The following is a 15,978-nucleotide window of genomic DNA, read 5'->3' on the forward strand; positions in this document are numbered from 1 at the left end:
GAATTACACACATTTAGGCCAGTCATTTCAGTAAGATTTCTTTCATCCACACATCCATTCAATAAATACTGAGAGCTTCCTGTGATCTTGCAGAACTTGTGCTAAATACTGGAGATACGAAATGAATAGTTCCTGCCCTAATGGAGCTTATAGTCCATTTTGGCCCTTGGTTTCGGCATCGGTAAAATGGGAATAACTGTGCCCTCCCTGCCTCACAGGATTGGTGAAAGTGTGGGCATGAAAAGCAGAGTGCTCTTTCCTGGCCTCTTTTCCTCCATGACCCTGACATTGATTTTTCACTCATTCTCTTCTGTACATTTTCAGTAGCCAAGATTGCATTGAACTTTAATTCCTTTTTATTAGGAATATGATAGGAATATCAAATATTTGTTTCTAGCTGTAAACACACCCCCTTGCACACAAATGCACACACACACACACACACACACACAGGCACATACCTAGCACACAGAGGCACACACACACTGAGATTCTGATATACCAGCTAACTATACTGGAAACCACTGGTTTGGGACTGTCATATAGGTGAGGGTTCTCCAGAGATGGATGGGAAGGGTGGGGAGCAGACAGTTGCCAGGAAAGTGCCCAAGTGCCCTTTCAGATTTAAGTTCACAGCCTTCCTCCTATTAGCCACATGTCAGTAACACCCCAGAAGTGCAGACAGGGCCAGTGAACATTTTACAAGACTCGTTTTATAAACCACTGCCTACAAACCCTTTTAAAACTAATGAATTAACTAAGACCCCTCATTTTACACCACAGAGGCAATTTTTCTGTGGTTTGTTCTATTCAGTCGGCCCTGGGATCAGAATGTAGGTGACCTAGGCCTGCTGTTCCAGGAGCCCCTTCAAGTTAAATTGGTCTGGCCTGGGTCTGCTTTCAGATCATCCCCTCCCTTCTCCCCCCCTCCCCCAGTTCTGACTGGGTCAGGGGACGTTTAGAGGAGCCCTTGCCAACCCTGAACCTTTTAACACCTCCCTCGCACTCATTCTCTCGCTCAGTCTGTCATTCAGTCGTTTAACAAACACACTGGGAGCCTACTGGGAGCCAGTCATGGTAATGGGAGCTAGGAAACCAGTCCACTCAGGAAGACAGACCATTAAGGGCCCCCAAGTGTTACAGGCGTTAAGGTTCAAAGCATACACAGATGAGCCGAGTGTCCAGGCTACCTAGGTCCGGGGGCTGTGGAGTATTGGAAAGGCTTCTGGGGAGACTTAATGCTCCAGCTGAGTCCTGAAAGAGGGGTAGGTTTACATATAGCTGGGAGGGAGGCCAGGGAAACGTGGACATTTCCTGCTGAGGCAGCTGGGAGAGCAAAGGCATGAGGATGTAAATCATCGGGCATGTTCAGGCAACCCTACATGGTAGGGTCTGATCAGGGTACAGCGTAAGGGAAGGGGGCTGTACTGGAGACAAGACCAGGGTCAGCGAGCATGCCCGGGCCTGGAGTACCCTGTGGGCTGTGCCCTTCCCACAAAAACATCATTTTTTGGCCTTGCCCCCTGCTGCTTCCCACCTATTGGGGCCAAATCCGATGTTTACCAAATAGCTTCAAGCCCTGACCTCCTCCCAGGTCCTTGGACTCTCTCCTGGTTGTGAGGGAACCAGATCCTGCCCTGCCAGCTTGCCCGGGCACCGCAGAGAGTGCCAGCTCCCGGGCAAGCCCAGCCCAGCCCAGCCCTGCTGGCGCCCCAGCGGCCCCTAGTGGGCCAGGCGCGTGCAGCCCCCCCGGCTCACCACAGCACAGTGCTTCTGTGGCCTGGTGGGGCAGGTACTGGGAATGGGCAACTCCCACCTTGCCCGGGTCAGGTGGAAGGCTCAGAAGAGGGGCTTTCCTCTTTGGAGGGGTGTTCCTGCTGAGTCACGCTGAGAAGGTGCAGGCCTAGGTTGTCCAGGGTTGGAACAAAGGACTCTGTGAGAGATTCCTGGGTGTCGGAGACACAAAGAGCACGTGGGGGGAAAGGGCATATGTAGGGTGACACGGGAAGCGTGGGTGCTGAGGTGTCCGGGGCAGGATATGGGCAGGGAGTGGAGTTTGGATTCAGAGAGAAGACTAGCAAAAAGGAATCATAAACATGCTTGGAAACCAAGGTTTACTGAGTGTCCACCATGTGCATTTCACCCTCACGTATGGCTTCCCTGTAGCCCTGGGAAATGAGATTATTAGCTCCATTTGTCCCTGATGGAGAAACCGAGGCTCAGAGAAACTGAGTCAGTCACCCAAGGTGACATAGCTGATGAAGAGTGATGTCTCCTTCCACAACACCATGGCCCCCTCTCCCTGCGCCTGAACCCAAGCCTGCCCCACCCCCCCGGGTGCTTACAAGAGAGCAGGTTCCTTCTACAGGGTCAGGACCCCCTCCCCCTCCAGGTAGCCCGTGGTACAGAAGCAACAGAGGCCAACTCTGAGGGTGGGCTGCAGATGGTGGATTTTATTAATGATAACTACCATACACCATTAAGTGCCAGCTGCTTTGCACACATTGTCTCATTTAATTCCAACAACACTGCACCTTAGGTATTATTACTCTCATTTTATAGATGAGGGCCCTGGAACAGAAAGGTTGAGTAACTCGCCCAAGTCACACAGGCAGAGAGTCAAGTCCAAAGTAAATGCTCATGCCAGTACATCACACCATGTCCCATGATCTCCAGCCCTGGGTGGGATGCCTGCTGCTCCCAAACAATATGCAGGCACGAACTGTGACTTCTCTTTTGTGGCCTGAGGCATTCAGTGTCAAGAAAGTAAACCTGCAGCTAAAAAGGTATAATTTGATGAGAAGCCTATCTACTCCACACCAGTCATGCCTGCATTCAATAGATATTTTGGATACTCTCGCTGTCAAACACTGAGGCTACAATTGTAAACCGAGAAGACATAGCCCATGCCCTGCAGGGTCCTACTGTCTAGTTGATGACAGAGGCAAATAAGCACAGGCGGCTAAATCGTGTGCTCGGGGCCTTGGGAACACAGGGCAGATGGGCCTGACTGTCGCCAGGGCTCAGCTAGCGTCCACTGAAGGAGGCAGCAAACCTCATGACAGTGGTGACTGGTGGGAGGTAGGAAGCGTCACCACCGGTTCACAGATGAGGAAACTGAGGCCCTGAAAGGTAAAGTTACATGTGCAAGGTTGGCCAGTGGTGGGTGGCAAAGGTGGGATTCAGTGCTGCTTGATGCCAGGGTCTCCTATGGGGTGCTGGAAGGACTCTGGTGTCATCCCTCATCCTGAGTCCCCCTCCCCACCTCCCAGGAGCAAAAGAGAGAAGCCCTGAATGGAAGCTGGCAGCTGGCAGTGATGGAAGGCTTGTAGCCCGTGGGATCAGGCTTCGCCATCTCTAGGTCACTGTGACCTAGGTCACAGGTCCTTCCTCTGCAGCCTCCCAGGAACGTGAACTCAATAGCACTGAGCCACCTTCAATTCATGAACCACCCATACCTTCCTGCTTGGGCTCCACACAGAAGGACTGTTTCTGGGATGACCCATGACTAGTGTTTGGGGAATGACTTGTGTATGGGAGGCCTCTTGGGTGTTGTGGAGAAGCTGGACCGCAATGGGGACAAGTAGCTGCATGGGAGACCCACCAGCATGGCTGAGAGGTGAGACTTCAGCCCATTTTTGGCTCCCTTCCTTTCTGTCCCCTTTGTCACTTGATAGGGAAGCAGGGGGGGTCTGTCCATTCTCCTCTTCAAAGAAAAAAAGCTCTTAGTTCTTGCCCTAACAGTTCGTGTAAACTGTGATTTCTAGCAATTTCTTCACCTCTGTGGGCTTCAATTTTCTCATGGAAAATGAGAATGACACTAACTTATTGCACAGGATGACGGTTGGACATGAAAGCCTATAGAGGTATTTTATTAGCTCATTAGAACATAAGTGCCACTCTCCTCCTACAGTTGGGAAAGGGTGGTGCTTAGCAGAAATGAAAGCATGGATGGGCGTTCCAGTGTCCGTGAGGGCAACGGGAGCAGGTAGGGGAGAGGAGCTTCTCAAGTCATCAGCACCTCTCAAATCACACCATGGAGCATCTCCTACTCATTTTCATGGTCAGACTAGATGGTCAGAGAAGCTGACAGGTTTGCCTGCACATTTTGCCTTCCCACATACACAGTTTGCAAATGTCAACTCATCCCAGTCCATTTTCGGATGGGGGCGGGGCTCGTGAACTTTCATCTCAAGGTGTTTCAGACCAAGAATCTGGGCCCTTCCGCTCCAAGCTTAAGGCAGGGCCAGTTCTGGCTGAATGATGGAGAGAGGTCCAGTGGTTATAGCTTTTATGGAAGGAAAGAGCATGGAGTGGTGGCCTCAGGGTGTTTGCCCCAAGAAAAGGACTCTAAGGTGAACCCTAGAACCCTGTGTGGGCTCTCACAGCACCCCATCTCTTGCTGCCCCCCTTTCCTGGCCATTAGTCATTGCCCTGTTCTCTTGATTACTCCTCACAGCCTGTGTGGTATTATCCCTTTTTTAAAAAACATTTTTCTAAAGCTTATTTATTTATTTTGAGAGAGACAGAGACAGTGCAAGTGAGGGAGGGGCAGAGAGAGGGAGAGAGAGAATTCCAAGCAGGCTCCACACTGTGAGTGCAGAGTGGGCTTGAACTCACGAAACTGTGAGATCATGATGTGAGCTGAAACCAAGAGTCAGGCCTTGACTGAGGGAGCCACCCCGGCGTCCCTCCCTTGCTTTTTACATATAGGAAAACCAAGAGTCAAAGAGGTCAGGAAACTTGCCCCGCAACATGTAGCTAATCATTGACAGAGGAGCTTCAAACCCAGGCTCTCAGATTCCCTGCTCCTTCTACTCACTGAGACCTTTCTGATCTTCGAGAAAACTCTCAAGATATTGTTCAACTTTGCCTCTCCTTCTCTGTGCTCAGTTCTCCTTGTCGAAAAGGGACTGTCCTTGTGTCTGGGCAATGCCATACCCACACCCTGTTTGCCACCAAGGCAGAAGTTCCAGAGTTCTCTGAAGCCTCCTTGTAGAAAGGTTCAGAGTCTGGAGTGGCCGGTCCTGGAACCAGCTGTAAACATGCCAAGTGGCCACGTGGAGTGTGTATCACTAGTTTTTTTACATGCCAGACAGAGGAGAACCGGACAAAGTTACTTGGAGAGAATGCCTGACACTAGGTGTCCTAGTAAATAGCTGACAGCCAGTTCGGGGAGGGGCCCTGATTTGTAGCATTTGCCAATTTCCATGCTGTAAATGCTCAACCAGGCCACTTTCGAGCCACCGATGTGATATCAACCAGCTTGCAAAAGTCCAGAAGATTTAACAGTTGGCTTTCACCAGCCAGAACCAGGGAGCTCCAGCATGTCATGTCACTTAACGACCCTGCCCTACCCCCCTGGTCCCTCCAGCCTCTCCCCTGCTCCTGCTCTGGGCGTGCTACCCAGGAACCTCCCAGAACCTCCACGGTGGCACCCCCTCCTCCAGGCCCTGAGGCAGCTGCTGGGGGGCTGCTCCTTTGGAGCTCCAGTTCTTGGGAAATGGAAGTCTCTGGATAGAAAAGGGGATCTAGGGGCGCCTGGGTGGCGCAGTCGGTTAAGCATCCGACTTCAGCCAGGTCACGATCTCGCGGTCCGGGAGTTCGAGCCCCGCGTCGGGCTCTGGGCTGATGGCTCAGAGCCTGGAGCCTGTTTCCGATTCTGTGTCTCCCTCTCTCTCTGCCCCTCCCCCGTTCATGCTCTGTCTCTCTCTGTCCCCAAAATAAATAAACGTTGAAAAAATTAAAAAAAAAAAAAAAAGAAAAAGAAAAGAAAAGGGGATCTATTTGGAGGTAAACACTCATTCTCCAAACCTGGAGAAATGCAGTTTGCTGACTTGGCCCCCAGGAGCTAAATAAATCTGAATTATTGTCCCGCTCAGAGTAGATCTGTTCTCTTCTGCCCCCACCCCGCAACCCTCCCTGAGCCCCAGGAACTGCCTCTCAACTGGGGCCTCCTGGGATGCCAGCAAGTGACTGCCTTTGATTTATTCTCATTCTCTGCTTCCCTCCATAACCTAGCAGTCTTGCCTAGAAAGGGGAGATGGGAAGAAAAGGAGTATCTCCCCTCATCCCTCTCTCTCTCTTAGCTCATCTTCATGGAGGTCCTCTGTGGATTCCTTCAAGGGCACGAGGAAATGCACCCTTAGTGGGCAAGGCAGAGCCATACCAGCCTTCCCTACACTTCACCCCTAAACAAGCTCCGTGGACATAGCTGTGCCTTGCTTTAGAAAAGAAGCTCATTTTGGAAATCGGGTGTTTAATGACAACAACCACCCCGCCATCTTGGGAGCCCTTCAGAGTTTCCCAAGCACTCCCACATTCTGTACACCATCTCGTCTGAGCCTCTCGTCAGCCCCATGCAGCCGGTGGTGATTGGTAGAGTTCCCCGATGTGTCTGAGCCTGTCAGGGTGGGGACTTCAGAGGCCACCCAGCTGGAGCCTCCAGTCCCCTCCACAGGGGACCAGCTGATCAGTCTCCACTTGGCCGCTGGCTGCCGCAGTGGAAACTCACGCCTCCTGGATGCAGCCCATTCCGGCCTCAAAATGCTCAGGGGCTTGGAAACGTATTACTTGGGTTGAGCCCAAATCTGTCTCTGTGTGATACAGATTGAATGCGTTGTTTTGTCGTTTGACCCTTTGGGAGCACGCAGAGCAAAGCTGATGTAATCGAATCCCTTGTTCCGATATTCAAAGGGTGCTCTCGTGTCTCATCTCCCCTGTCCCTCAAATCTCCCTTACATATCCCAGATTCAAATATTCCTCCCACGACACAGTGCAGAATGCCTCCACCAGCCTGATCTATCCTCTGAGTGCATTCTCCTCCACTGGTTTCAGCAGAGACGAATGAGACTAGAGGCTTTATGTGAGTCATGCTTCTGTTAATGCATCCTCAGATAGCGTCAGGTTAGGTTGCTTGTCTTGGTTTTTTTGACAGACACATTACACTTTGGATGTATGAGCCTTCTGTCAACTCAAACACTTCTGTTAAACTGTGTCTCTCCTGTTCTGCACTTATATTATTGATTTTTTTTTTTTTGGCTCAAGTGTTAAAAGTGTTACATTCCAACTTAGTAGATGCAAATTAATCTCATTAGACTTAGCCTGTGGCCAAAATCTGTAAAGATCTTTTGGATCTCAGTCTCATGTCACCTATAAATTTGCTGAGCATTTCTTCAGACACCCTCTAAATCACTGATAAAAATATTGAAAAAGAGGGCTAAGGAGAAAGCAGGTGGCACTATCCTAGAAGCCTTCCTCAAGCGGACATCTATCCTTTAAATGTCATCCTCTGGGTATAGCTTACTAATCCACACAGTTCTCCACCGGTCACAGCTCTCAGTGTCTTCCTCAAGGGTGTCATGGTGTCATGGGAGGTGCCTTGCTGAGGTCATTGACATGTCTGTATGTTTTCCTTACCTGCCAGCATAGTCATTATGTTAAATCCAGAAACTGAGTTCCATGAGAACAGGCACTCATCCTCGGGACCTCAGTGCCTACCTAGCACGGTGCCCAGTACATTGCCAACAACTCAGGAAATACTTGAAGAAATGACTGCTTACATTAGTGGATGAAAGAAACTGGCCCAGATCAAAGTGAAGATTAGCAGTGTTTAGTTTTTCTGATTCCACCTTCTTTCTCTGTTTTGAAAACTGGAACATTTGTTTCTACTTTCATCCTTATAGCACCTCTTTAATACTTATGGATCCTAGGGGCGCCTGGGTGGCTCAGTCAGTTAAGCATCTGACTTTGGCTCAGGTCATGATCCTGCGGTTCGTGGGTTCAAGCCCACGTCTGAGCTGTCAGCACAGAGCCTGGAGACTGCTTCGGATTCTGTGTCTCCCTCTCTCTCTCTGCCCCTCCCTGATTCATGCTCTGCTTGTCTCTCTCTCAAAAATAAATAAACATTAAAAAAAAAAAAAACTCCTAATAATGCTATGTGAACTTAAAAAAAAATACTTATGGATCCTAAAATGACATCAAATGGCTTACTGATGAGAAAATAAGAGTTCAGGAAAAACAACGGATTTGCCCAAGGTCAAAGGCTAATAATGGGAGACAGCAGGATTCAAGCCATTGTCTGCTGGCTTAAAGGTATCAGGATGCTATGTCTAGCCTCTGATGCTGAGTTTGGGTGAGTCCCCCCAGTTCAGCCAACAATGAGAAGGGTGTTTCTTCCTAACAAAAAATGATGGGGAGCCAGTACAATAAAGCAGATATGTGTCTTTTAAGACATGAAAGATCTCATTCACCACCTGTCATTCATTAATTCATTGATTCAACAAATATTTATTGAGTATCTACCAGTGCCAGGCTATGCTGGGCCCTAGAAGTACAACTGCTAATCAAGCCCTCTTTGAGCTTAAGTTAGTTGGGAGTGGAAGAGAAAATCACTAAGCAAGTAGATATATAGTATCTGATCATAGAAAGGCCTATGGAATGAAGCAGAGTATGGGCATAGGAAGGGACAGAGGGGCTCTATTTCACTCTGAAGACGTGACATCCAAGCAGAGATCTTGAGAAAGTGAGACATCAAAAGCAAATGTCTTGGGGATAGCAACAGCATTAGCAACGATGTGCTTGTGTTGACGGGAGAACTGTACTTTTTCTTCCAAAAAGCAGGGACCTAGATCATATGATGAGTATTCCAGCTATAAAACATCTGATTCTTTTAAGATGTAGTCATTCATTCATTCATTCATTCATTCATTTTCTCAACAAAGGCTAAGCACATACTCTGTCAATTGGATGCTATGGATGAAGGTGTAAACAAGGCTTCAGTGGGGAAGTCAGACAAGTGTATCAGGCCCAACAACACTGGTGCTATGGACAGGCTGGCAGAAAAGAATAGTTGAGGCATGTCACTATTCATGACATTTTAGGGATCCATTTGACTAGAGAGAATATATTATAAAAGCATTAAACTCTGTAAGGGTGGTTATCAAAAAAATGTAAGCCATCTCATAGTTTCTTAAAATTTTATATAGAAAGCCCAACATATAACATTAAAAGGAGTCGCTCTGATTGGTACAAAATTTGGGGCCTGGGCATACCTTCAAAAACATTACATAGGACAAAAATCACGGCCCTAAATATTTGTTACGGCTGAGAACAAAAGTCTGTCCAGTGTCCACTAAAACCTGCTTATCTCCAAACACCCAGGTAGACCAAATTTGGGGACCCATTCAATGATCAATCAAAGCCATTAAAACAGTTACTCCTGTCTTGGGTTAAACGGAGCAAACTTCCACCCAAATGAGAACTGATTCAGCTATTTTTTTTTCCTGCTCTTCAAAGTCATGAAATCAACTTACTACTGCCCAGTCCAGCCCAAATGACTCATAAGCACAATTTAAAGGGTTCATCATTTTGGCTTTTTCTGCTTCTTGGCAGAGGTCACCACCCTAATTTGCATTAAGAAGAATCAGTCATCTCTTCTAAAGAGTGCCGGTGCACCACCTGGTTTTGTAGGCTCCTAAATTATTCTCTAAAATGTTCTCACCTAGGGAATGCTTCCTTCTCACTGTGGCATGCAAACAAATGGATGCTGGTTGCACACCCACCGTTCCCTTGCCCACCTTCTCTTGTTCACACACACGCCACAGGCCGGGGCGGGCCTCCCAATTCCAGCTGGGGAACTGGCTGTCCTGGCCATACTAACCTGTCCCCTCCCCTTTTTTCTCTCTGCAGATGACAGCAACTGCTCAGGCACCCTCTAAGACCCAGGCTGTCCACATCTCCGCACCCTCAGCTGCTGCCAGCACGCCTGTGCCCAGTGCCCCCATTGACCCCCAGGCCCAGCTGGAGGCTGACAAGAGAGCTGTGTACAGGTAGGAGACACTTCAGCTGTGTTGAAAGCCCCCGCCCCAGTCAGCCTCCGGCCCAGCTCAGCCCTGGGAGAGGAGAATGCAGGCCAGTGGGTGGGTGCATAAAGACAATGCCCAAAAGCTGCTCTCCTCACCGTCTTCTCTCTCAAATCCATCTGGACATCCCTCAGCTGGCCCATGTGGATTGACGCTAGCTTCCTGGGATTGTCTGGTGAGGGCCAAGAGGGCCCGGGCAGCATCTTCCTGGAGGATCCTTTTCTCATCCCAGCTGGGGATTGAGCCCTCTTGAGCATCAGAAACCCTCCGCTCAGCAAACTGCCACCTTGAGAGGCTCTCCTCGCGTGTCCGCCATTGTGCCTTCACTCCAGCAAGCCCAGGGGACATCTGCTGGTCCCGTCTAGGACTTGGCATTACACAAACTTTAATATGCCTGAAAATCACTGGGAGAGCTTATTAAAACCCGTATTTCTGGGCTCCATGCTCAGAAATGCTGAATCAGTAGGTCAAGCTATAGGAAGAGGAATATGACTTTTTAAAAAGCATTCCAGGTAGATCTAATGCAGCAGGTCCTTTTTTGATCCATGATTGTCTTTGTCTCGTAGCAAGAGGCGTGGTGTGTGGCTGCGTATGTTCTGGCACCCTCCTTCCAGAGGGGGAGGGTGCTGAGAGCCGGCAGCTGAGAGCAGGGCCAGGCCCTGAATGTTGCGGAGGCTGGGAGGGGCCCAGGGCCTGTCTGGTTTGTCCATGTGGTTGAGAAGATGCAGTCCTCTGAGAGCCGCCCTGGCAGGGATGTTAGTCATTGTCTTTCTGTGGGGCGCCCACACTGCTAGAAAAGACGCCCGAGTCAGCACTCAATATGGAGGTGACACCCTAGCGCACGCTCACTTGTGTGAGCACATACATTCACGTGTACCAGTAAACGCGTCTTACCTGTGTCTGGACACACACTGCAGCAGGTGCCAGTATCGTCACATGGGGAACGATCCAGCCAAGATGAATGGGAAGAAGATTGATTCCTTCCTCACTCCTCCCCACGGTGACAATGCTTTTATGGTAATGGTGGTAATTATTGCTGTTATTATCATTACCACTGGCATTATTTTTAGTTACTCAGATGAGCCGAGTGCCTCTAATGCCAACACGGAGTCCAGAGCAGTGAGCCCTGATCCATAGGTCCCGCCACGAGGGTCTTTCCCAGCCTTGCTGGAAGAATAAATCACCCTGCCTGTGCCCCGCTCTGCCCAGTGCACTGGCCAGGCCCTGCTGCCTGCCGGGAAAGAACTCTGCTTTGGACCCCAAAGAACTCCCACATCTGGTCACGGTACCTGTCAAAGAGACTGGACACTCCTGTCCTCCTGTCTCTCCTTCCTTCACACTCTTGTATTGAACCCTTACTATTAATATGTGGAGGCGCTGAGCTGGACAACCAGCGAAAGAGGGTAAACTATCAAAGCAAACGCATCTCTGTTCCCCATGTCTCCAGGAACAGATAGATAGGCAGATGAGAAACCAACACAGTGTGGTCAGAGCTTTAACAGAGAAGGCTTTACCGAGTAGACAATATTTGAGCTTGATCTTAAAGGCTGGTGAGAGAGTCCACCAGGAGAAATGGGCTGGAGTAGAGCCTTCCAGACAGAGCAGAGCCTCTGTGCTCCCAGAATGGCCAGTGGCCAGAGCATCTGGGTGTGGGGAGATGAGGCTTCACAACCACCTGGAAATTAAACTGCGAGGTGGGCTTGTGCTTTTGTGGTGAACATGAGAAGGGAGAGTACCATGGCGTCTGAAAACCACCTGATGGTCTGATGGCTTGGGGGTTAGAGCCATCATACTCCATGTAGATCATTGCTACCCATAGTATGGCCCGGGGGCTAACAGCACTGTATCCCCTGGGAGTTCTTGAGAGACGCAGACTCTTGGTCCCACTCACACCACGTGATCTGTGTGCATCATCCTGGGCACCTTCACAGACAGGGGACCTGTGGTGAGCACAGATCATAGTCTAGAAAGACCCCTGGTTCATGATACAACAGAAAGTTTCTGGACACCCAGGCTTGAGTCCCAGCTCCTTTTGTGTACTAATCTCTGTGAGCTTGAGTTTCATGACAGAAGCTAACCAGTAGGTTCAGTAAGATTGTTGAGACAGCTCATGTAAGCACCTGGTGCTGTGGCCCTTCCCAAGATCTCAGGCTCATTTCCCACCCAGGCCAACCTGCAGGAGATGTGGGTCACCTCTCCCATGGGAGCTGTTCATCATGATGTCACTTGAAACATAAAAGCCCAGATGGTCCTCCAACCAACGCTTCTTCCTGCTCACCTTCACACCTGAGCTTTACCTTCTCCCACCGGGCTGAGCCCTCAGCAGCCCTCAGCAGCCCTCAGCCTTTGCCCTGCAGCCTTTGTCTCTGCAGCTGTCTGACCGTGAAGAAGGAATCCCAGGTTGGTTGCCACCAATTGCCCAGACAAACATGGCCACCCGGCATCTCAGGACAACCAAGAGAGCTGACACCAGCACCTTCGCCCGGCTTTTCTCCGCAGTCCCTCCTGCCCAGGGGCCCGGGGTTTTCTCCCACAACCACACCTCTCCCATTAATACCAGCTGTTCTCTCTACAGCCATTGCAGGATGACCGGGGAGGGAGCTCAGCCTCCTGAAGGTTCGGGTAATTTTAATTAGATTTGCCTGCCTTGGGGCAGCCTGGCTGCTCCAAAGCACATCAGGGAGTCAGCATTTTATGTCAATAAATGTAACAAGACTTTTCAATTCAGATTAGTGCCCAGCGCCGACTTCTGGGAGACCCCACTGTGACCCCTCCCAGAACCACAGATGAAGGAAGGGTGGAGGGAGCCCCTTTCTGACCAGGCCCCTGCAGGGTGGCAGGGGGACAGTGTGACAAAAAGGAGGGGTGTGCCTGTGAGCCCTTGGAGCGTCCAATGCCCCTGAGGTTCTATTTGTGTATAAGGACGTGTTAATGAAATGTATTGGTTCCTTCTGATGTGGAAAGTGTGTGTGTGTGTGTGTGTGTGTGTGTGTGTGTGTGTGTGTGCATGCGTGCGTGCTTGTAGTGGGGGAGAGGGGAGGCAGTCTGTCTTTAATTGGATCATACCAGAGCATCATCTGGGCTAATCAGCAAGGCAACCAGGAGCTCCCGCTCAGATTAATGATTGCAGTCTAATCCGAGCAGATCCCATGATTGGATGCACATCGCGGGTAATTGTGTTTGTGGCCCAAGAGCAGTGCTGAGAGGGGGTCTGAGGAGGGGAGGCCCTGTGCAGTGAGGACCACCGCAGGTTTGGACCTAGCTCAGTTCTCCCCTTCCCTAGTCCCCCACCTCAGCCCTGGGACTTACCCCCAAGACGTTCAAACTTAGCTTGGACCGCCCCACTCCACCCCTCCATGCGGATGGACAGTGTTAGGTGCTGTCCAGAACCTGGTGGTTAGATGGCCAGGCGTGCAGAGATAGGGCGAGGAGGGTGGGGTTAATCCAGCTTTCACTCTCCCTCCTCCCCTCCAGTCTCCTTCGTTCCCCTTTGAAGTGAGTGGGTTCCCATGGAAACCATGATGTCCTGGGGAGCAAGCAGAGTGGCAGAGAGCTAGGCCTGGCCAGGTGCGAGGTGGGGAGGAGGTCGGCTTTGCTGAGAAAGCTCTGCTAAGGCTAAGGCGTTGGTTCTCTCCCACAAGGCTGAAAAGCTCTCCAAGAACTGGGGAAGGGGCCCGCCCAGCGCAGAAGTTACCTGCTATTGATAGGAAATGCCAGGCTGCAGGCTTGAGCAGCGAGGAAGTGGCAGGGGCAGGGTGCTTTGCTTCTGCACTTAAAATGCTGGAGAATCGAGATGCCGTGCAGGTGGAGAGGGTGGCTGACTGCTACCCACCCCCCCCCCACACACCCCGTATTTCTCCTCTGTGGCATGGCTCACAATTAAGTTGATTTCATCAACGGTATTTGTTTCCCCCACTAGATGGTTAACTCCATGAGGGCAGGGTCTATGTCTGTTTTATTAATCGACTATCCCTGGCGCCCCATACCATACCTTAGAGTCAGCAGCTTGGACAGAGTGTGTACTAGAGCTTGTTGAATGGGTTGATTAACTCAGGCGAGGCAGCACCTCATAAATACACAACAGTCCTAGGCTGGTGTGCTGGCTATCGGGGGCGAGGCGATACAGAGCCCTGGTTCGTAGCATTTGCTGAATTCCACTGTGTAAATGCTCCCACCAGGGCCCACTTCAAACTACCAACACAATACCACTGACCAGAGTTGCAAAGAGGGGCTCCCATCTGGCTCTTGCCTGCCTCAAGTACAACCCCCATACAGGTAGGCAAGTTACAGGCCCACAGTCTCTGATTTTTTTTTTTAATTTTTTTTTTTTAACGTTTATTTTTGAGACAGAGAGAGACAGAGCATGAGCAGGGGAGGGTCAGAGAGAGAGGGAGACACAGAATCTGAAACGGGCTCCAGGCTCTGAGCTGTCAGCACAGAGCCCGACGCAGGGCTCGAACTCACAGACCGTGAGATCATGACCTGAGCTGAAGTCGGCCGCTTAACCGACTGAGCCACCCAGGCGCCCTCACAGTCTCTGATTTTAAAATAAAAGGTCGATACATCTTATAACCAATTCTTTGGAATGGTTTTATTTTTATTCATACCTTTAGCCACGAGCCCACACTTCTCTGTTGTCCTCATGGGCCTGTGCGGTCTACTCCTGGGTTCTAAATTTGAAATGTTCTCTCTTAATGAATTAACTACTTCACACAGTGCCCAGCACGAAGTAGGTGTTTGCAATTGTGATTTTTCACCGTTAACCCTGAGGCAGTGAATTTTCTCCTTCCTAGTTTCTACCCAGCACTGTCGTCTCTTCCCATCTGCTTGAGCAAAGCCCTGCCTTCACCCCCACACTCCCGTCTTCTCCAAGTGGATTCCAGGCCCTTCCCGGTTTACCCGTTAACAAAAATTCCTTCCTGGAAGCTTCAGAAACCCTGCATCAAACCAGGCTTCACCTCCTCTGCAGTGTCCCAGCTTCGAGAATCTTGACCTTGCCCTGTGGTGCTTCCAGGTCTTCAGGACAGCTCCATCCCCCTCCTCAACCACAGACTCAGAACTTCTAACCCGTGCGTGACTACCCCCGAGCAGCTCATGCTGGACTCCATCTCTAGTTCAGTAAGGGCAATACACATTTCTAAAGCCCTGTCTGTGCTCCACTTCTTCCAGCCTCCTCCAGACCGGGTCCCTCTAGAATGTACACTCACTTGGGGAAGGATCGGAACAGGGCAGTGGCAGCGTTCGGATCGCTCTATTGTAAGAGACCATCCTTGTAAAGGTCACTGAGGCTCCGGGCTTGGTCCTGGCAGCCCTGGAGCTAGAGGTGTAAATGCAGGAGAATGGCCATGCTGGGCCGTGCCACGAGCCCTAGAAATAGAGTTGGTGATCACTAGCTTTGTCACCTTGGGTGAGTTAATCTCTCCGAGCCTCTGTTTTCTCAACTGTAAAAAAGAAAATAGTAATAGCTAGACTAAAATTAGAGAATACGGGATAATACCTGACACACAGATCAGTGTTTGCTGCGCGGGGTGGGGATGGGGTGAGATTGTTTGAAGCAAGAGGGGCCAGCATGTGTCCCCATGGCGTGTTCAGGATGGGAAGCCGTCTGGTGCATTCAGCGGGGGAATTCGGGGTTAGGAAATGGGCCTTTACATTTAGATCACCTGCGTTTACATTCTGGCACCGCCCTAGGCACTAAGCCTTTCTGGGCCTCGATTTCCTCATCTGTAAAACGGTATTATCTCTTCATCGGGGTTGTTGTGAGGAATCCATGAGAGAATGCACATTACGTATTTAGTAAAGAATCCCGCATTTGGGGAGTTCTCTGTAGATGTTAGCGGCTGTCAGATGTTTGGGGAAACGCAAGCAGGGGTTGGTCAGGCCAGAAGATGCTAGAAATGCTGAGAGGCGAGGCAGCCAGAGGCAGGACTGGAAAGGACCCCCCAGTCAAGAGGTGTCTATCTTGCAATTCAGTTAAATGTGTAGTGAGCTCTGCTATGTGTCAAGCGTCGTGTTAAGTTCCAAGAGGGGTTTTGAATAAAGAAGAACCAGTCCAGGGAGTAGGAGAAAGAGAGACATAGAGAGCGGCTCTAATAGAAACTTGGCACATAGTATG

The 15,978-nt window shown here is 50.2% G+C and overlaps 1 protein-coding gene across 5 annotated transcripts in view; it reads left to right on the top strand.

The window, feature by feature from the left end:
- Nucleotides 1-15,978, top strand: part of PKNOX2 (PBX/knotted 1 homeobox 2) — a 284,066-nt gene that overhangs the window by 210,429 nt on the left and 57,659 nt on the right. For all 5 annotated transcript variants that reach the window (XM_030333207.1, XM_030333206.1, XM_030333201.1 and 2 more), the window contains one exon: nucleotides 9,691-9,830. In XM_030333207.1, the coding sequence (XP_030189067.1) occupies nucleotides 9,691-9,830 (140 nt within the window). The remainder of the gene's footprint in view (nucleotides 1-9,690; nucleotides 9,831-15,978) is intronic.

The sequence above is a fragment of the Lynx canadensis genome, chromosome D1 (genome assembly GCF_007474595.2).
Source record: "Lynx canadensis isolate LIC74 chromosome D1, mLynCan4.pri.v2, whole genome shotgun sequence".
In the NCBI taxonomy this organism is placed as follows: Eukaryota; Metazoa; Chordata; class Mammalia; order Carnivora; family Felidae; genus Lynx; species Lynx canadensis.